This window comes from Marmota monax, unplaced genomic scaffold (assembly GCF_021218885.2).
Source record: "Marmota monax isolate L192 unplaced genomic scaffold, Marmota_monax_Labrador192_F-V1.1 WCK01_AAM20220418_F8-fsc00003, whole genome shotgun sequence".
NCBI lineage: Eukaryota > Metazoa > Chordata > Mammalia > Rodentia > Sciuridae > Marmota > Marmota monax.
Window position 1 is genome coordinate 7,574,718 of NW_026694084.1, and position 19,247 is coordinate 7,593,964.

At 40.0% G+C, this 19,247-nt stretch overlaps 1 protein-coding gene across 2 annotated transcripts in view; it reads right to left on the minus strand.

The window, feature by feature from the left end:
• The window catches only part of Stk3 (serine/threonine kinase 3), a 370,473-nt gene extending 354,039 nt beyond the window's left edge, over positions 1–16,434 (minus strand). Inside the window, exon 1 of one of the 2 annotated variants that reach the window (XM_058585630.1) lies at positions 16,217–16,434. In XM_058585630.1, coding sequence (XP_058441613.1) covers positions 16,217–16,242 — 26 coding nt within the window. In that variant the 5' untranslated portion in view covers positions 16,243–16,434. The remainder of the gene's footprint in view (positions 1–16,216) is intronic. The other variant, XM_046464887.2, reaches the window with a different exon arrangement.
• Between the last annotated feature and the right edge of the window lie 2,813 nt (positions 16,435–19,247).

Sequence of the window (19,247 nt, forward strand, 5' to 3'; positions counted from 1 at the left end):
GCTTCTTGGACCCTGCTACTATCAGAGCATACACCAAGCACTAAGCAGCCGAATTCCGGCTCCCGGAACTGAGCCCGCGGGGGCTGCTTCTTGGAGCTTACACTTATAGGAGCTTACATCGAGCACGGAGCGGCCGAGTTCCGGCTCCCGGAACTTCCCTGGACCGGGGCTAGGAGCCCGCGGAAACTGCGTCTCGGTCCGGGTCCTGCTGAGGGCCGGTCAGGACTCACCCGTTGCTTGGGTTGCACGGCAAGGGGAACGAAATGCTGCCATTCGCATAGGATACCAACATGGCAGAGATCTGATGTCAGCAGAAAGCGGTGGAGGAGAGATCTTCATCAATACCAGCGGTGACATGAGCAGTTGGTCTCCTGGTAAGGGGGGTGAGGCTCAGTCACCCGAGTCTCCTCAATTTGTCCTCGAGCCAGAGGGAAGGAGCCGGGCCGCCGCCAGCCCCCGGAGCAGGCCCAGCGGCTCGCCAGCATGGTGACCGCGTGACCCCAATTGGAGAGGGGGCGGAGCGGAGCCGCCACCCACACCCACCAGGTGGGCAGACCCACGACCCAGTAGTACATGGGCGTGGTAGGAGGGGCAGGGCAGAGCCGGACTTCGCGCTTTGCAAGGTAAACAGACCTGTGACAGCCTGGCGGGTCAGGCCCAGTGGCCTGCCAGTGTGGTACACACATCATCCCAACTCGAGTAGGGGCAGAGCAGATCCTTATCCCACGCCCGGATCAGGCCCTGCCGGTGTGGTGGTCACGTGACCCCAATTGGAGTGGGGGCGGAGCGGAACCGCCACCCGTGCCCGCAGGGTGAGCAGACCAGTGATCAACCTGCAGATCAGGCCCAGGGGTAGGCAGGCGTGGTAGGAGGGGCAGGGCAGATCCACCGCCCGCGCCTTCAAGGTAGGCAGACCTACAACAGACCGGCGGATCAGGCCCAGGAGCCTGCCGGCGTGGTACAAACACCACCCTAATTGGAGTAGTGACAGAGCAGAGTCGCCTCCCTTGCCAGGAACAGGCCCAGCGTCCTGCAGGCGGGGTAGTCACGACACCCCAATTGGAGTAGGGGCAGAGCAGAGCCTCCACCTGTGCCCGAAAGGTGGGCAGATCTGCGACCGACCAGCGGGACAGGCCCAGTGGCCTGCTGGTACGACAGACACATCACCCCATTTGGAGTAGGGGCAGAGTAGAGCTGCCACCCGCGCCTGCAGGGTAGGCAAACCTGCAACCGACCGGCGGATCAGGCCCGGTGGCCTGCCGGCGTGGTACACTCGTCACCCCAATTGGAGTAGGGGCAGAACAGAGCCGCCACCAGCTCCCAGAACAGGCCCAGTGACCTGCTGGCGTGGTAGCCACGACACCCCAATTGGAATAAGGAGAGAGCAGAGCCGCCGCCCGCACCTGCAGGAAAGATACGCAAGCAGTATGAAAAGACAAGGAAAGAAAGGACCACAAGCAATGCAGGTCAACGCAACTTTAGAAGAGGTAACAGCTGCAGCAGATGGAATGTCAGATAAAGAATTCAGGATATACATGCTTCAGATGATCTGGAGTATCAAGGAAGACATTAAACAGCAAAATCAGACAATGAAAGATCACTTCGACAACGAATTACGCAAACAAATCCAGGAAGCAAAGGATCAACTATACAGGGAGATAGAGGTTATAAAAAACAAGCAATCAGAAATCCTAGAAATGCAGGAAGCAATAAACCAACTTAAAAACTCAACGGAGAATACTACCAGCAGAGTAGAACACTTAGAAGATAGAACATCAGACAATGAAGACAAAGTATTTCAACTGGAAAAGAACATAGACAGCTCAGCAAGACTGTTAAGAAACCATGAGCAGAACATCCAAGAAATATGGGATAACATTAAGAGACCAAACTTAAGAGTCATTGGGATACAGGAAGGGACAGAGCTCCAAACCAAAGGAATGAGCAGTCTATTCAATGAAATAATACAAGAAAACTTCCCAGACTTGAAGAATGAGACAGAATCCCAAATCCTAGAAGCCTACAGGACGCCGAATGTGCAAAATCATAAGAGATCCACACCTAGACACATTATAATGAAGATGCCCAACATACAGAATAAGGAGAGAATTTTAAAAGCTACAAGAGAAAGGAAGCAGATTACATTTAGGGGTAAGCGAATCAGGATAACAGCTGATCTTTCAACACAGACTCTGAAAGCTAGAAGATCCTGGAATAACATATTTCAAACACTGAAAGAAAATGGGTTCCAACCAAGAATTGTGTATCCAGCGAAATTAAGCTTCAGGATGGAGGATGAAATTAAAACCTTCCACGATAAACAAAAGTTTAAAGAATTCGCAGCTAGAAAACCATCTCTTCAAAACATCCTCGCCAAAGCATTAAAGGAAGAGGAAATGGAAAATAACAATGAAAACCAACAGTGGGAGGTAGGACAGTAAAGGGGGGGAGGAAATAATCAAAGAGGAAAACAAACCATGTTTAGTAACAGAAATAAACAAATATGGCTGGAAGAACAACCCATATCTCAATAATAACCCTAAATGTTAATGGCTTAAACTCACCAATTAAGAGACACAGGCTAGTAGAATGGATCACAAAACAAGACCCAACAATATGCTGCCTACAGGAGACGCATTTGATAGGAAAAGACATACATAGGCTGAAGGTGAAAGGTTGGGAAAAATCATATCACTCATATGGACTTCGGAAACAAGCAGGAGTGTCCATACTCATATCAAATAAAATAGATTTCAAGCCAAAGTTAATCAAAAGAGATAAAGAGGGACACTACATACTGCTTAAGGGAACCATACACCAACAAGACATAACAATCATAAATATTTATGCCCCAAACAATGGTGCAGCTATGTTCGTCAAACAAACTCTTCTCAAGTTCAAGAGTCTAATAGACCACCACACCATAATCATGGGAGACTTCAACACACCTCTCTCGCCACTGGACAGATCTCCCAAACAAAAGTTGAATAAGGAAACTATAGAACTCAATAACACTATTAATAACCTAGACCTAATTGACATATATAGAGTATACCAAACAACATCAAGCAGTTACACTTTTTTCTCAGCAGCACATGGATCCTTCTCAAAAATAGATCATATATTATGTCACAGGGCAACTCTTAGACAATATAAAGGAGTAGAGATAATACCATGCATCTTATCTGATCATAATGGAATGAAACTGAAAATCAACGATAAAAGAAGGAAGGAAAAAGCATACATCAATTGGAGAATGAACAATAGGTTACTGAATGATCAATGGGTTATAGAAGACATCAAGGAGGAAATTAAGAAATTCTTAGAGATAAATGAAAACACAGACACAACATATCGGAATCTATGGGACACATTGAAAGCAGTTCTAAGAGGAAAATTCATTGCTTGGAGTTCATTCCTTAAAAAAAGAAAAAACCAACAAATAAATGATCTCATACTTCATCTCAAAATCCTTGAAAAAGAAGAGCAAAACAACAGCAAAAGAAGTAGAAGGCAAGAAATAATTAAAATCAGAGCTGAAATTAATGAAATCGAAACAAAAGAAACAATTGAAAAAATTGACAAAACTAAAAGTTGGTTCTTTGAAAAAATAAACAAAATCGACAGACCCTTAGCGATGCTAGCGAAGAGAAGAAGAGAGAGAACTCAAATTACTAGCATACGGGATGAAAAAGGCAATATCACAACAGACACTTCAGAAATACAGAAGATAATCAAAAACTATTTTGAAACCTTATACTCCAATAAATTAGAAGATAGTGAAGGCATAGATAAATTTCTTAAGTCATATGATCTGCCCAGATTGAGTCAGGAGGATATAGAAAACCTAAACAGACCAATATCAATTGAGGAGATAGAAGAAACCATAAAAAGACTACCAACTAAGAAAAGCCCAGGTCCGGATGGGTATACAGCAGAATTTTACAAAACCTTTAAAGAAGAACTAATACCAATACTTTTCAAGCTACTTCAGGAAATAGAAAAGGAGGGAGAACTTCCAAATTCATTCTATGAGGCCAACATCACCCTGATACCTAAACCAGACAAAGACACTTCAAAGAAAGAAAACTACAGACCAATATCTCTAATGAACCTAGATGCAAAAATCCTCAATAAAATTCTGGCGAATCGGATACAAAAACATATCAAAAAAATTGTACACCATGATCAAGTAGGACTCATCCCTGGGATGCAAGGCTGGTTCAATATACGGAAATCAATAAATGTTATTCACCACATCAATAGACTTAAAAATAAGAACCATATGATCATCTCGATAGATGCGGAAAAAGCATTCAACAAAGTACAACATCCCTTTATGTTCAAAACTCTAGAAAAACTAGGGATAACAGGAACATACCTCAATATTGTAAAAGCAATCTATGCTAAGCCTCAGGCTAGCATCATTCTGAATGGAGAAAAACTGAAGGCATTCCCTCTAAAATCTGGAACAAGACAGGGATGCCCTCTCTCTCCACTTCTCTTCAACATAGTTCTCGAAACACTGGCCAGAGCAATTAGACAGACGAAAGAAATTAAAGGCATAAAAATAGGAAAAGAAGAAATTAAATTATCACTATTTGCAGATGATATGATTCTATATCTAGCAGACACAAAAGGCTCTACAAAGAAACTATTAGAGCTAATAAATGAATTCAGCAAAGTGGCAGGATTTAAAATCAACACGCATAAATCAAAGGCATTCCTGTATATCAGCGACAAATCCTCTGAAATGGAAATGAGGACAACCACTCCATTCAAAATATCTTCAAAAAAAATAAAATACTTGGGAATCAACCTAACAAAAGAGGTGAAAGACTTATACAATGAAAACTACAGAACCCTAAAGAGAGAAATAGAAGAAGATCTTAGAAGATGGAAAAATATACCCTGTTCATGGATAGGCAGAACTAACATCATCAAAATGGCGATATTACCAAAAGTTCTCTATAGGTTTAATGCAATGCCAATCAAAATCCCAACGGCATTTCTTGTAGAAACAGAGAAAGCAATCATGAAATTCATATGGAAAAATAAAAGACCCAGAATAGCAAAAACAATGCTAAGCAGGAAGTGTGAATCAGGCAGTATAGCGATACCAGACTTCAAACTATACTACAGAGCAATAGTAACAAAAACAGCATGGTACTGGTACCAAAACAGGCGGGTGGACCAATGGTACAGAATAGAGGACACAGAAACCAATCCACAAAGCTACAACTATCTTATATTTGATAAAGGGGCTAAAAGCATGCAATGGAGGAACGATAGCATCTTCAACAAATGGTGCTGGGAAAACTGGAAATCCATATGCAACAAAATGAAACTGAATCCCTTTCTCTCGCCATGCACAAAAGTTAATTCAAAATGGATCAAGGAGCTTGATATCAAATCAGAGACACGCCGTCTGATAGAAGAAAAAGTTGGCTACGATCTACATTCGGTGGGGTCGGGCTCCAAATTCCTCAATAGGACACCCATAGCACAAAAGTTAATAACTAGAATCAACAAATGGGACTTACTCAAACTAAAAAGTTTTTTCTCAGCAAAAGAAACAATAAGAGAGGTAAATAGGGAGCCTACACCCTGGGAACAAATCTTTACTCCTCACACTTCAGATAGAGCCCTAATATCCAGAGTATACAAAGAACTCAAAAAATTAGACAATAAGAGAACAAACAACCCAATCAACAAATGGGCCAAGGACCTGAACAGACACTTCTCAGAGGAGGACATACAGTCAATCAACAAGTACATGAAAAAATGCTCAACATCTCTAGCTGTTAGAGAAATGCAAATCAAAACCACCCTAAGATACCATCTCACTCCAGTAAGATTGGCAGCCATTAGGAAGTCAAACAACAACAAGTGCTGGCGAGGATGTGGGGAAAGGGGTACACTTGTACATTGCTGGTGGGACTGCAAATTGGTGCAGCCAATTTGGAAAGCAGTATGGCGATTTCTTGGAAAGCTGGGAATGGAGCCACCATTTGACCCAGCTATTCCCCTTCTTGGTCTATTCCCTAAAGACCTAAAAAGAGCATGCTACAGGGACACTGCTACATCGATGTTCACAGCAGCACAGTTCACAATAGCAAGACTGTGGAACCAACCTAGATGCCCTTCAATAGACGAATGGATAAAAAAAATGTGGCATTTATACACAATGGAGTATTACTCTGCATTAAAAAATGACAAAATCATAGAATTTGCAGGGAAATGGATGGCATTAGAGCAGATTATGCTAAGTGAAGCTAGCCAATCCCTAAAAAACAAATGCCAAATGTCTTCTTTGATATAAGGAGAGTAACTAAGAACAGAGTAGGGACGAAGAACAGGAGAAGAAGATTAACATTTAACAGGGATGAGAGGTGGGAGGGAAAGGGAGAGAGAAGGGAAATTGCATGGTAATGGAAGGAGACCCTCAGGGTTATACAGTGGAGGGGGTAGAGAGAGAGGAGGGGAGGGGAGGGGAGGGGAGGGGAGGGGAGAGGTGGGGAGGGGGGAGGGTGGATGATGGGAATGGCAGCGGAGCACAACAGACACTAGTATGGCAATTTGTAAATCAATGGATGTGTAACTGATGTGAATCTGCAATTTGTGTATGGGGTGAAGGTGGGAGTTCATAACCCACTTGAATCAAAGTGTGGAATATGATATGTCAAGAAATTTGTAATGTTTTGAACAACCCACAATAAAAAATTAAAAAAAAAAAAAAAAAGAATCACTTTCCTGGAAGTATGGAATTCCAAGGAAGAAAATAGAGACATTCAAGCCTGTTCCTCTTTTAGTCTTCACCCAAAATTGTTCAAACCCAACCCCAAGTTGCTCAAACCCAAAACATAAGAGCCAGGATTGATTCTTCTTTCTTCATCATTCCTTTCAGCTAATCCTTCATTTCTAACTTGAAAACATAACTTAAATCTGTCCACTTCTCTCCACCTCCACTGATACCACCATCTCTAACCATGAATTCTTGCAGTAGTCTCCGTTTCTGACTTAACTCTTAACCCTCTACAATCTACTCCAACCAAATCAACCATAATGATCCTTTTAAAATACAAATTGCTGGGCTGAGGTTATGGCCCAGTGGCAGAGCACTTGCCTAGCACGCATGAGGCACTGGGTTCTATCCTCAGCACCACAAAAAAATAAATAAAATAAAGATATCATGTCCATCCACAACTAAAAAAAAAAATTTTTTAATACAAATTGTTTAAAATCCTGCTTAGACCCCTTTAATGAGAGCCCATGGCAATCTGACAAATCCAAATTCCTTTCCATCCCCTGTATCACTGACTCTCTGCCCATCTTTCTAACCTCATCTATAGCCACATTCTGCACCCAGCCACAATGGCCTCATTTCAATTTCTCCCACACAGTAAGCTCTTTGCCCCTCTAGTCATTCTCATGGATTTTTCTCTGACTAGAATACCTCTCCAGTATTCTGGCTCCTCACGTCACCGACAATTTCTCAATGTCATGTAGCAGCTTAAATATCATCTCCTCAAAGAAGCCTCCTCCAACTGTCCTATTAAAAAGGTTCTGCCATTTTTCTCTATCAGTACATGCTACTTTTATCTCTCATAGCCCACACTCCAACTAGAGTGTATGTTCTATGAAGGCAAAGATCCCCTCTATTTTGTTTACCAATGTACTTAGCATCTGGAATTTGGAAGGCAATCAATTAATGATTATGAATGTGTGAAAAATGAGCAAATGAATGAACCAAGGCTGAGAGTTAATTTCTACCAGAAGATGTAATCACTAAGAAAGCTAGTTTTCCGAATAAAGAGAATGAGCAACCCAACAGAGAGAGACTGAATGACTCCAGAGAGACAAAATGAGGGCAATTAGCTGCCTATTATCTTCAGTTTTTGCTTTCCTCAAATATATAAAAGTTCACCTAAATTACAAAAAGAAGTTAAACTTGCATTCCTTTCTAATTATAGAACTCTAGGTCCCACATTTCAGAAAACCAAAAATCCTAAAAATGAAAAAATAATCTAGCAAAGAATAATTCTAACCCACCCATGGAATTACAAATGCTCAACAATTTCACCAGTTATTAAACATGTATATATCATCCAGGTAAGGAGGCACACACCCGTAATCCCAACAACTCAGAAGCCTGAGACATAAAGATCAAGAGTTCAAACCCAGCCTCAGCAACTCATTGAGGCCCTAAGCAACTCAGCAACACTCCGTCTCTAATAAAATATTTAAAAAGGGTTGGGGGTGCTGGGGTTGTGGCTCAGTGGTAGAACACTTGCCGAGCATGTGGGAGGCACTGGGTTCCATCCTCAGCACCATATAAAAAAAATAAACAAAATAATGATATTGTGTCCATCTACAACTAAAAAGGTAATCTTTAAAAAAAGGGTGGGGGTCATGTGGCTAAGTGGTTAAGCCCCCCTGGGTTCAATCCCTGGTACTTAAAAAAAAAAAAGTATGTATCAAAGAAGTAATATGTACTTATATATAATAATAGCTGGAAACATCTGAAAATTTTGTTTAATTCACCTCTTTATTAAGATGCCTGGTATCATATAAAATCTATAGACTAATTTAGAGTCCAATACAATACTACTTATACTAATTATCATGTTAACAGCTTTCAGTAATTCTCATTTCATGAAGTCATTTTTCAAGATATAACCTTCGATGAACTCTCAGAAATTCAAGGTAATCTGGGGCTGGAATGTGGCTCAAGTGGTAGCATGCGCCCCTGGCATGCGTGAGGCACTGGGTTTGACCTGCAGCACCACATAAAAATAAAATAAAGATATTATGTCCACCTAAAACTAAAAAATAAATATATTTTTTTAAAAAGAAATTCAAGGAAATCTGAGCTTTAATATTCATAGCATGTAACAAAAAATTACTTTAAATATTCATATTTACATATGTATCTTTCCATTTATTCAACTTGAGACTCCAGAAAAAGTTATGATAAAAACATTATATTTATTCTATGAGCTAAAGCCTTCTTGAAATTAGAACAATCCTAACATATGAGGCAATTCAAATAAAATCACAACAAAAAAAGAAGCTCAAAGTAAAGCTTAAGATAAAAGAAAGGTTTTATCAGAAAGGATAAATTTTCTCTTTAGAAGAAAATGGAAAGACCTTTGGGAGTTAGAGAAGCTGAAATTGATAGAGAGTCAAAAATTGAGGGCATCATAATTATAGTTGGACATTCCAGTGCAGGGGGTCAGTATACTCTATAAGAGCCTTTGCCTCAAAGTAACCTTCATACATTACATTTCCCTCTATAAACTGTCAGATATCAGGGCTGGAGTTGTAGCTCTGTGGTAGAGCACTTGCCTAGCATGTGTGAGGCACTGGGTTTGATCCTCAGCACCACATAAAAATAAATAAAGGTCCACCAACAACTAACTAATAAAATATTTTTTAAAAAAAACTTCAGGGGCTGGAGCTGTAGCTCAGTGGCAGAGCACTCAGCTAGCATGTGTGAGGCACTGGGTTCAATCCTCAGCACCAATAAAAATAAACAAATAAAATAAAGGCATGCTGTCCATCTACAACTACAAAAAAAAAATTTTAAATACCTTTCAGACATCACAGATAATCATTTCTAATTTTTCCATACTTTGAGACAATATGAAGTATTCCAAATACTATCATTTTAAAATATGAGTTTCCTCTCTCTCCTTCACTTCTTTCCTTTGTAGAATCTTTATGCATGGATACAGTAACTAACACCTTTCTGGACTTCTGCTTAACACCTTCACCTATATTAAGCATCAGAATAAAGATGAAAATAAAATCAATTTTCTGTCACTAATACATACACACATTATATTTTTTCAAACTACAAATCACAACCCATCAGTGGGTCATGAAAATAATTTAGTGGATCATGACCATTATTTTTTTACTGAAACCAAACAGAAAACACATTTCATGAAACTTCTGTTTGAGTAGTATATATGTAGCTCTGTACTGAGTCTCAGTATCTGATTAAAAAATGTTTTTTGAAAGCCACTAATACACAATGGCCTGAAGTGACAATATCTAGTTCAACTAGAGATAAATTCTGGTTCAACTAGAGAAAATTCCATTGCAGTGGAATTTTTTTAAAAACAAAAAAAATGAAATTCTTCACAAATTCTAAGCATTCATGTTTCTGTTACAATCCAAACAAGAAGTGTTAGATTTAAACCTTGCATTTTTAAAGCTTTGTGGAATAAGTGCTTATATTATTTCAGAAAAGCAACTTTTAACCTAGTTTGTTTTATATGTATTATCTTTCTTTACATTTCTTACAAATTCTTCAATATTCGTACATTCTATATCTTGCCCCCTGAATGAATAATAAATAAATTAATCATTGCCTACAGTCAACACACATTTCTCAACTGTCTTAAAGTACAAATGAAGACTGCTCACCTAGAATGGCTCCAGATTTCACTGCCATAGTCCCTCTCTCCAACAAGGAAATGTCATTGACTATTCCCCTTGAAAGGGCCTAAATCGATTTTATTGGAGCTGACATCATCCTAAATTAACCACCAAAACCTAAAGAGAGCATATGCTTTAAAGACCATCTCTCTAACAACTGTTAAAGAGATGTTCCTGTTTGCTGTGTTCTTTTCTCCTTAGACTACTTTAGACATTATATCTACTTGTCTGCCTCTAAAGTTGGAAACTTCCAGGCTGGGGGTGTAGAACACTGGTAAAGGTGTGCTTAGCATGTGTGAAACCCAGAATTCAATGTCCAGCAACATAAAAAATAAGGTAAAGTGAATGATATAAAATTAGAAACTTCACATAGAATGCTGTTTTTGTGTTTTGTTTTGTTTTGTTGATACCAGAGATTGAACTCAGGAGTACTTGACCACTGAGCCACATCCCCAGTCCTATTTTGTGTTTTATTTAGAAACAGGGTCTCACTGAGTTGCTTAGCAACTCACTGTTCCTGAGGCTGGCTTTGAATTGGCAATTCTCCTGACTCAGCCTCCCCACCCACTGGGTACAGGCATGGCTGTGTTGTTTTTTTTTAAGAGTTCATCTTCTCAAAGACAACTTCAGCTCTTCAACTGGTGAATCTCTCCAACAATAAATGCAGAAGAATTTACCTTCCAACACTCCAAGGACATATAAATTAGTAAAGTGGACATAAAATGAAGTCCACCCCCTCTTTTCATTGCAGTTATTTTCATGATATTCCTAATATTCTACTATCTAGTTAGTTGGTTTGTTGCTTTGTCCCACCCAATTCAAATCCTGAGAGATGAGAGTTCTCTGTCATCTATTTTTTCTAATTCTAGGCCTAGGATCAATGCTACAGATGCTACAGGCTAATGAGGCTCTTCATGTTAAGAAGTACATGAAGACTTTCTATGTTATTCTCCTATATATTCATCATTTTACCTTTCTTTTTCATTCCATTATCATTGTCTCACTGATAATCCATCTATTCATAGAAAAATCTGCCCTTATATTTTTCTTACCTTCACCTTTTACTTGTGTTAATGTTCTTTGCAAAACTGGGAAATGAGCCCAGGGGCACTCTACAACTGAGCTGCATCCCTGCTCTTCTTCTTCTTCATTGTTTTTAAAGACAGGGTCTTACTAGGTTGCCAATGTGGGCCTCATACTTGTGATCCTCCTGCCCCAGGCTCTCAGGTCACTCGTAGTATAGGTATGTACCACAGTGCCCTGCAATATGAATATATTCTGACTGAAACCCTAACATTTTGACTTCAGTCTTCAACTTCCCCCAAAGTATCCTTTCATACTATTAAAAAAAAAAAAAAAACACAGAATCTAACTATAACTTAAATCAAAGAACTTTCCTCATCTGTCTTGAGCATGTGCTTCAATAACTCATTCTATTATTATCCTTCCAGTGTTTTCACTATTTCATACCAACACCAACTCTCTTCCAACTATACCTTAATTGACAAGTTTTAATAAATAACAACTAATCTTATAATCTAGTTGAGGAACAAGACCTATCTGGGAAAGTGTATTTCTTTAGTCAACAATATTCTATCTCTTTTTGCAGAACATTTTATACAATTACATACCTGCTAGTAATCAGAGTTCTCATGCTTCTGAAGATTTCTATAACAGACCTGTTAAGGAAAGCTGAGATTCTAAGTCAGTCTGGCGCGCAAGTCAGTGACAAGGATATTAATCATGTTTTACACAAGCCTTGTCAGAGAAACCAAATCAAGGAATAGAAGGGTGAGAGGTGCCTTTCAGATTGTCTAGAACTCTTGAGTCATAATTCTTAACCCCGTAATTTTCAACTCCCAGAGAAGAATGATATCCAAAGAAGCAAATTTCAAATCAGTGATGAAGCTGAGATTAACACTAGATATGTGTATATGTGTGTGATATGTTTGATGTGTGTATGTGTATGTTAAAAATATAAAAACAGGTATAGGAAGGACATATACCCAATTCAGAACTATAATCACCCTTTTGGGAATGGGAAGGGAATATATTTGAGAAGAGATTTTTTTACACAGAGGGCTTCAAATATATTGGAAACATTGTCTCTCTTAAATTGGAGGGTGTGATATATGTTTATAAATTAGTCCCCATGGGCTGGGGCTGTAGCTCAATGGTAGAGGGCTTGCCTTGGACGTGTGAGGCACTGGGTTCAATCCTCAGCACCACATAAAAATAAACAAATAAAATAAAGGCATGCTGGTTCAACTTTAAAGAAAAAAATTAAATTAGTCCCCATTGTCTTCTGGAGGCCCAAAATTTAATAATAAAAAAGAACAGGAAGAGGGCTAGGGATGTGGCTCAAGCGGTAGTGTGCTTGCCTGGCATGCGTGCAGCCAGGGTTCGATCCTCAGCACCACATACAAAGATGTTGTATCCGCCGGAAACTAAAAATAAATAAATATTAAAAAATTCTCTCTCTCTCTCTCTTACTCTCTCTTAAAAAAAAAAGAACACGAAGATGTCATATAATCGAATGAGTATATTAGGAATATAGAGAAATAGCTCAGGCTAGAAAGTATTCAAAAAGATACTTTATGAAGCAGGCCTTGAAGAAATAGAACAGATTGGGGGGGGGGGGGAGACACTAAGAACTTTTAAGAATAATCAAAGGCAAAATTAGGAATACTCATAGCCTATAACCTAAATAAAGAATAACGGGGTTAAGTTTATGAGGACAGATTCACCTTGGAGAAGAGTAACTGAAGGCTAAAGGGGAGATCAAGTGATAGAGGCTTTGGATACTAAGTAGACAAGTGTTTCTCTAATCCCAAAGAAAGGTGTAGTATAACTGAAGTAATGTTTTAGCAAAATAAATCAGAAGCAACCTGCAGGATAAACTAAAGCAAACTGTGTAGTACATTAGGAGGTTCTACAGAACAACAAAAAAGGAAAAGAAATAAGGGATTAGGAACCAGGTTCTTGGAGCACTGTCCCTACTCTTCAGAGCTTTTCTGTTATTAAAATGTTTCTGTTAAAATATTTTGGAAAACCACTGAACTAAAGTGCTCAGTTAGAAGTCATTGCTGAAAATCTTGGGAATGAATGGGGTGGAAGGCAAAAATGCCAACTGAGCAGCAGCAGTTGCTGCAACACAGATATGACCATGTAAAAGTGTCTGAACACTAAGGAAGTACTACTCAAGGCAGAAACGCTAAATAGCACTCTTAGAGAGATTAAGAAGAGAGTAAGCAAAGGAAACCAAGAAATGGCAGACAAAGATGACCACTACATTACTGAATGTTAAGAAAGCTTCAAAAAAGGTATCACTGTACAACAATAAGATTATACAGCCTTCACAATCAGATTCAGGGTTTTACCACCTTCTCTACTTAACCGAATTATTTTAACCTCTCTGAGTCTCATTTAATAAGCAAAATACAAGTTAACAACTAACATTATTGAACATATTATGAAGTACTATGCTAAGTATTTCACTGTGACCTCATTATTAATCCCCCATATTCTACAGATGAAGAAATTTAAATTTAGAACATAGTAAGTGACAGAGCCAGGATCACTATTTCTTAAGATGATTAAACAAAAGAATGTATTTACAGTCATGTGCCACACAGCCACACTGCAAGACCACACACACTACAGTGCATAATGACATTACAGCCATCTACATAGCTTTACACTCTATATTTGCACAACAAAATCACCAAACAATGAATTTCTACAAACAAGTCCCATTGTTAGGTAGCAGTTACTGTATGAATTTCGGGAAAACAATATGACCTCAAAAATGGTAATTATGCTTTACTATTAGGAGGTAATGATCAATAGGGGCAACCCAAAAACTCACTGTCAGTAATTCCTGTCATAGCCTTCCATGTAGCAAACTCTGTTACTCAGTTATAAGACAGGATTACTGCCTATAATTCAACCTACTCCATGGGGTTGTCAGGAGGATAAAATATTATAATATGAAAATGCTATGAAATTTTTAAAAGATATTCAAATAAAATGGATTAATATCACATATGTTTTGTTCCTCAAAAATGTGTGCTTGAGCTGGGGGCTTAGTGTTCACCTGTAGTCTCAGTTACTCAGATGGCTTTGGCAGGAGGATCACATGAGCCCCAGAGTTCAAGCATAGGCTGGGCAACATGGTGAGACCCTGTCTCTTAGGGAAAGAAAAAAAGCAAAAAACACTAACAAGAAATGCCTTTCTAGGTCAAATAAATCTATGAAGAGAGTTAAAAATAAGCCTGTTAAACGAACAATCACCAATTTGAAAAGCATAAAATACTCACACCTTCCCCTAACTCCTCCAGTTGTCGTAAGACAATGGATTCCTTTTTTTTAAGTTGTAGATGGACAGAATACCTTTATTTTATTTATTTATTTTTATGTGATGCTGGGGATTGAACCCAGTGCCTCACACATGGGAGGCAAGTGCTCCATCACTCTGATAACTCACACAGAGCTAATCAATACAGAGAGATTCTACTTCAACTCAAAGTTGTTCAAGTTGGCCTATGGCATTATGTCAGCAGTGCCCCCTAACAGTACTTCCAAAGCAGAGAGAAAGAAAAAAAAATGTTCCCGATTTTCTTCAATAATATCAAAACTAAGTCCACAGTGAGTACCAGAAGACAGACACCTTACAAAATGCTCAATAGATCTATTGACTTGCTTTCACAGTTCTTGACAGGAGGTCCTTTTGGAACCTCTCCACACCCTCCTTTTCTCACTTGAACAGATGGTTTCCAGGCCTTAAGGCTCAGGTCACACAATTCACAATTGGCCCCAAAGTCCCTACCTTTTAATTATTCCATGTTTGTGAATTCAACACTTTTCATCTATTTAGGTATCAAAGCACATGAGCTCTTTAATCTTCACAACAGCACTCTCTGGGAGAAAGATTAGTATACTTATTTTATAAATTAAAAACCAAATGTTTTATACACCATCAAACAATTAGTTGTTTAATTCCTGGGGAGCAGGGATGCACATTATGAACTTATATCCATGAACAACATTGATTTAGCCTCCTAAGATCATTGCAAATGTAAAAGTTCAAACGTCTACTTTGTTCCCCCACCTCTTACATTTTCAATATATCAAACATCAAATGTAAACTAACAATAAATACCATATCAAAGCATCACTATTTTTACAAGCAAAACTATATGAGGAAGGGGTTCTAATTTAAGATTCCTGCTGTCTTGCATGCATAAACTCTTCTGAACTTGAGGGGGTAGGGAGAAGAACACCTGTCAGTGCACTATATCCACAGTGAGTTTTACACAGTTTAGCTATTAATACTTATTCCTTAAACTGCAAATAACCCTATATCTCAAAAAAGAAAATAAATGTAACATCATGAAGAACGTTTGACAAGAAAAAGGACATGGTTGTAAGAAGACCAATTAATTTCCTCGTTTTAGGTCAGGCTTCGTGAAGTTGCCTCCAGGGAAAACCCTAACCGCCCCAAGGTCGGGCCCCGCGAAGCCCGGCGCTGCCCACACAACTCTCCACGCCCGCCAGGCCCCGCTGGCCACGGGGGAGGGGAGGGGAGGGGAGGCGAGCCTCGGACCCCTCGGGCCCCCTAGCCTCGGGGACCGACGCGGCCGGGCACTCAGACTGCCTCGGGACCCTAGTCGCGCCAGGATCCGGGCGGGAGAGGGTCGCCGCAGGACCGGGCCTAGCTACCCCCGCCCAGCGTCCTTCCCTCCTTCTCCCCGCTCCCCGCGTTCGTTACCTCTTAGGCGCTGGCGGCTGCTCCATGGCGGCCCGAAGCAGAAAGAGAGACCGGTTGGACTACAAAGGCCAGAGGGAGGAAAGAAGCCGAGGCACCGGCCGGCCGAGCCCGAGGGAAACTCCCAAAACTCGGACCAACTTTCCCGTAACTCGGCAGCGGATCTCCCCCCCGCTCCGGAGCGCCGCTCCTCCTCACCCGCCCCGCCGCGCCGCGCGGCGGAGGGTGGGCGGAGCCGGCTGCGGCCCAGGGAGGGTGGGCGGGGCGAGGGCTGATCATGGGCGGGGCCGGGACTGGGAGAGTGAGCAGGGGCGGGGCGGAAGAGGGAAGGGTCCAACCACACAGCCAATAGAGCCAAGAAAGAGGCGGTGGGTGCTAGAAGAGCCGCTCCAAACTGTTAAGGGTCGCTGGCCCGGGACTGTGCTCTTCGCCTGCCTTTACTGCGTTTTCCCGGTCTAACTTGATTCATTTCTCTAGATTTCTCAACGATACATCCCAAACATCTTGTGAAGCTGTTTGAAGTATAACTAACTGCCCACGCTTCCCACTCTAGTTCTGTTTATAATTATTGGTTATGTTTTCCCCAAACCATTTGACATTTGTAGCTCCAGTAGCCGGGATACTTCTGGAAATTCTTGTTTGATTTTGATTACGGACAAGTGCCTCACTACATTTCACAATAATTACACTTAATTACACAGAAAATATATACTGCAGCAATCTCTCAGTGCACCAAATTCAGTATACTGGGGTCTTGCTGGCTAATTGGTTAACCTGGCAAACCTATCACAAATTGTGGTGCGTGGAAAAGAACTCAAGAAAAGCTTACTTTCTTCCCTCTTTGGTCTTCTCCAACCAATCTCAACAACGGTCATCCCACTGTAATTGACTCCTTCATGCATTCATTTGTGTTACACTGTTTAGACCTTAAATTACACATGTAGTCACCTTTCTTATGGCCACATACAACTGCTGTATAATGAGCTTGCTTGTTAGAAATTTGTCAAGGTGCAGAATCATATAGGGTTTTTTGGCAAGTTAAAACAATGAATATAAAGAGAATGTCAAATAATATGAATATTAACTCAAACTTGACGGTTTGCACTTTACCCAAGTATAATTCAGTATATTTTTGTCTTGAAGATTCACTATGCATGGACTGGGTTTGTAGCTCAGTGGTAGAGCACTTGCCTAGCACATGTGAGGCACGAGGTTCGATCCTCAGTACCACATACAAATAAATAAATAAAAATAAAGATATTGGGCTGGGATTATGGCTCAGTGGCAGAGCGCTTGCCCAGCACTTGTGAGGCACTGGGTTTGATTCTCAGCACTGCGTATCAATAAAATAAAGGTCTATTGACAACTTAAAAATATATATTAAAAAATAAATAAAGGTATTGTGTCCACCTACAACTAAAAAAAATTTTTTTAAAAGATTTACTATGCAAATAGCTTACATGATCTATTTTTGAGCCATTTTATTACCCCATAAATCTAGTTATTTTAAGTCTAAGACCATTTGTTGTTAAAACAAAGTCAAATTCTGCGAACAAGAGAAATTATTACAAAATGTTATACTGGTTTGCATTTACTAAAGATCTAGAGTCTGAATATCCAGAAGCAACAGGGCAACAGGGTAAATAAATAAATAAATAAATAAGTCATTAAAATATTAATTCTGGAAAATACCCTTAAAATTATCTCATTCTACCTCTTACTCTCATCCTCACTTCCATACCATACTCCCATCTTTTTGCATTTAATCAGAAACATCTTTTTAAGATTTTTCTCATACTTTAAAATGGACTCAATTTGTCATCCTCTCGAGTTTCAGAAACCTTTCCCAAACTGCCAACACCATTACCTACAACCTTCTACAATTTAGTTGTGGAAGAGATAACTGTCTGGGCTGGGGTTGTGGCTCAGCAGTAGAGCACTCGCCTAGCACTTGTGAGGCCCTGGGTTCCATCCTCAGCACCACATATAAATAAGTAAAAGAAATGTGTTAAAAAAGAGAGGGATAGCTGTCTTATATGGTCCATAACACTCTGTGCAAGCTTGTTTATGCCACTTACGACACTGTATGGAAGTTCTAGTTACTAGTCAATCATCCCAACCCAAAAGTGAAAGCCAACTGAAAGCCAAACCAAGTCTTACTCTCTGTCCCTTATATAGCAAGTATTAGGCTGGAAGCTTCCTATTGTTCCCCCAGATTCACTCTCTATCCTTCTTCACCTGCTTTCTGCACAAAGGGTTAATCTGAATGACTGACATCTTGGGACTCCCCAACCCTCTGGCTTATAATTGTCTCTGATGATAGGAGATCCTAAAGGAAGTCATCGAAGGAATAAAGGCGTGTGAGAGGTCACCATTTATTTATTTTCCTGGTTTTCTTCCTATGAGGTTCCCTAGAGCGAGCTCTGTTCCAGGGAGTCCCTGGTCCTTTCAAGGCAAATTGCCCAACTCTTCCTTCCCTTTGTTCCTGTAGGCCTAGAGGTCATGACTGTTCTGCTATTCCCTGGGTTCCTTCGATACTGCTTATGTTCCCCTACACCTCAGTCCTCCTGTAATAATCCTTTGTAAATTAGATCCCCCTCAATTGACCCTAATTTAAGATTATGTTCAATCATAATTAAGGTTTGTGGAAAGAGGAGAAATAATATCAGAAAATAAATCTCTGAGATCTCTCTCAATTTGGAAAGAAGGCTAACCAATGTGACTCCAATAAGATCAGATACTAAGTCTACATTATCTTGTTGAACACTTAAAACTACCTTGTGATAGTTATTTTCATTTCATGGGTGAGGAAACTAAGCTTCAGAGGGTTAAAATGAATTACCCTAGACCAAACAGAAAGTCTATATTCTAACCCAGGCTTTTATTTATCCAAAGCCAGGCCTCATTCCACTATAAGTCAGTCAACAAATATTGACTGATCAACTAAATATGTCAGGTACTGCTTAAGGTGTGGGGGATTCATCAGTGAAGAGAATAGGAAAAAAAAAAAAAACAGAAATTCCTGCTCTTGTGG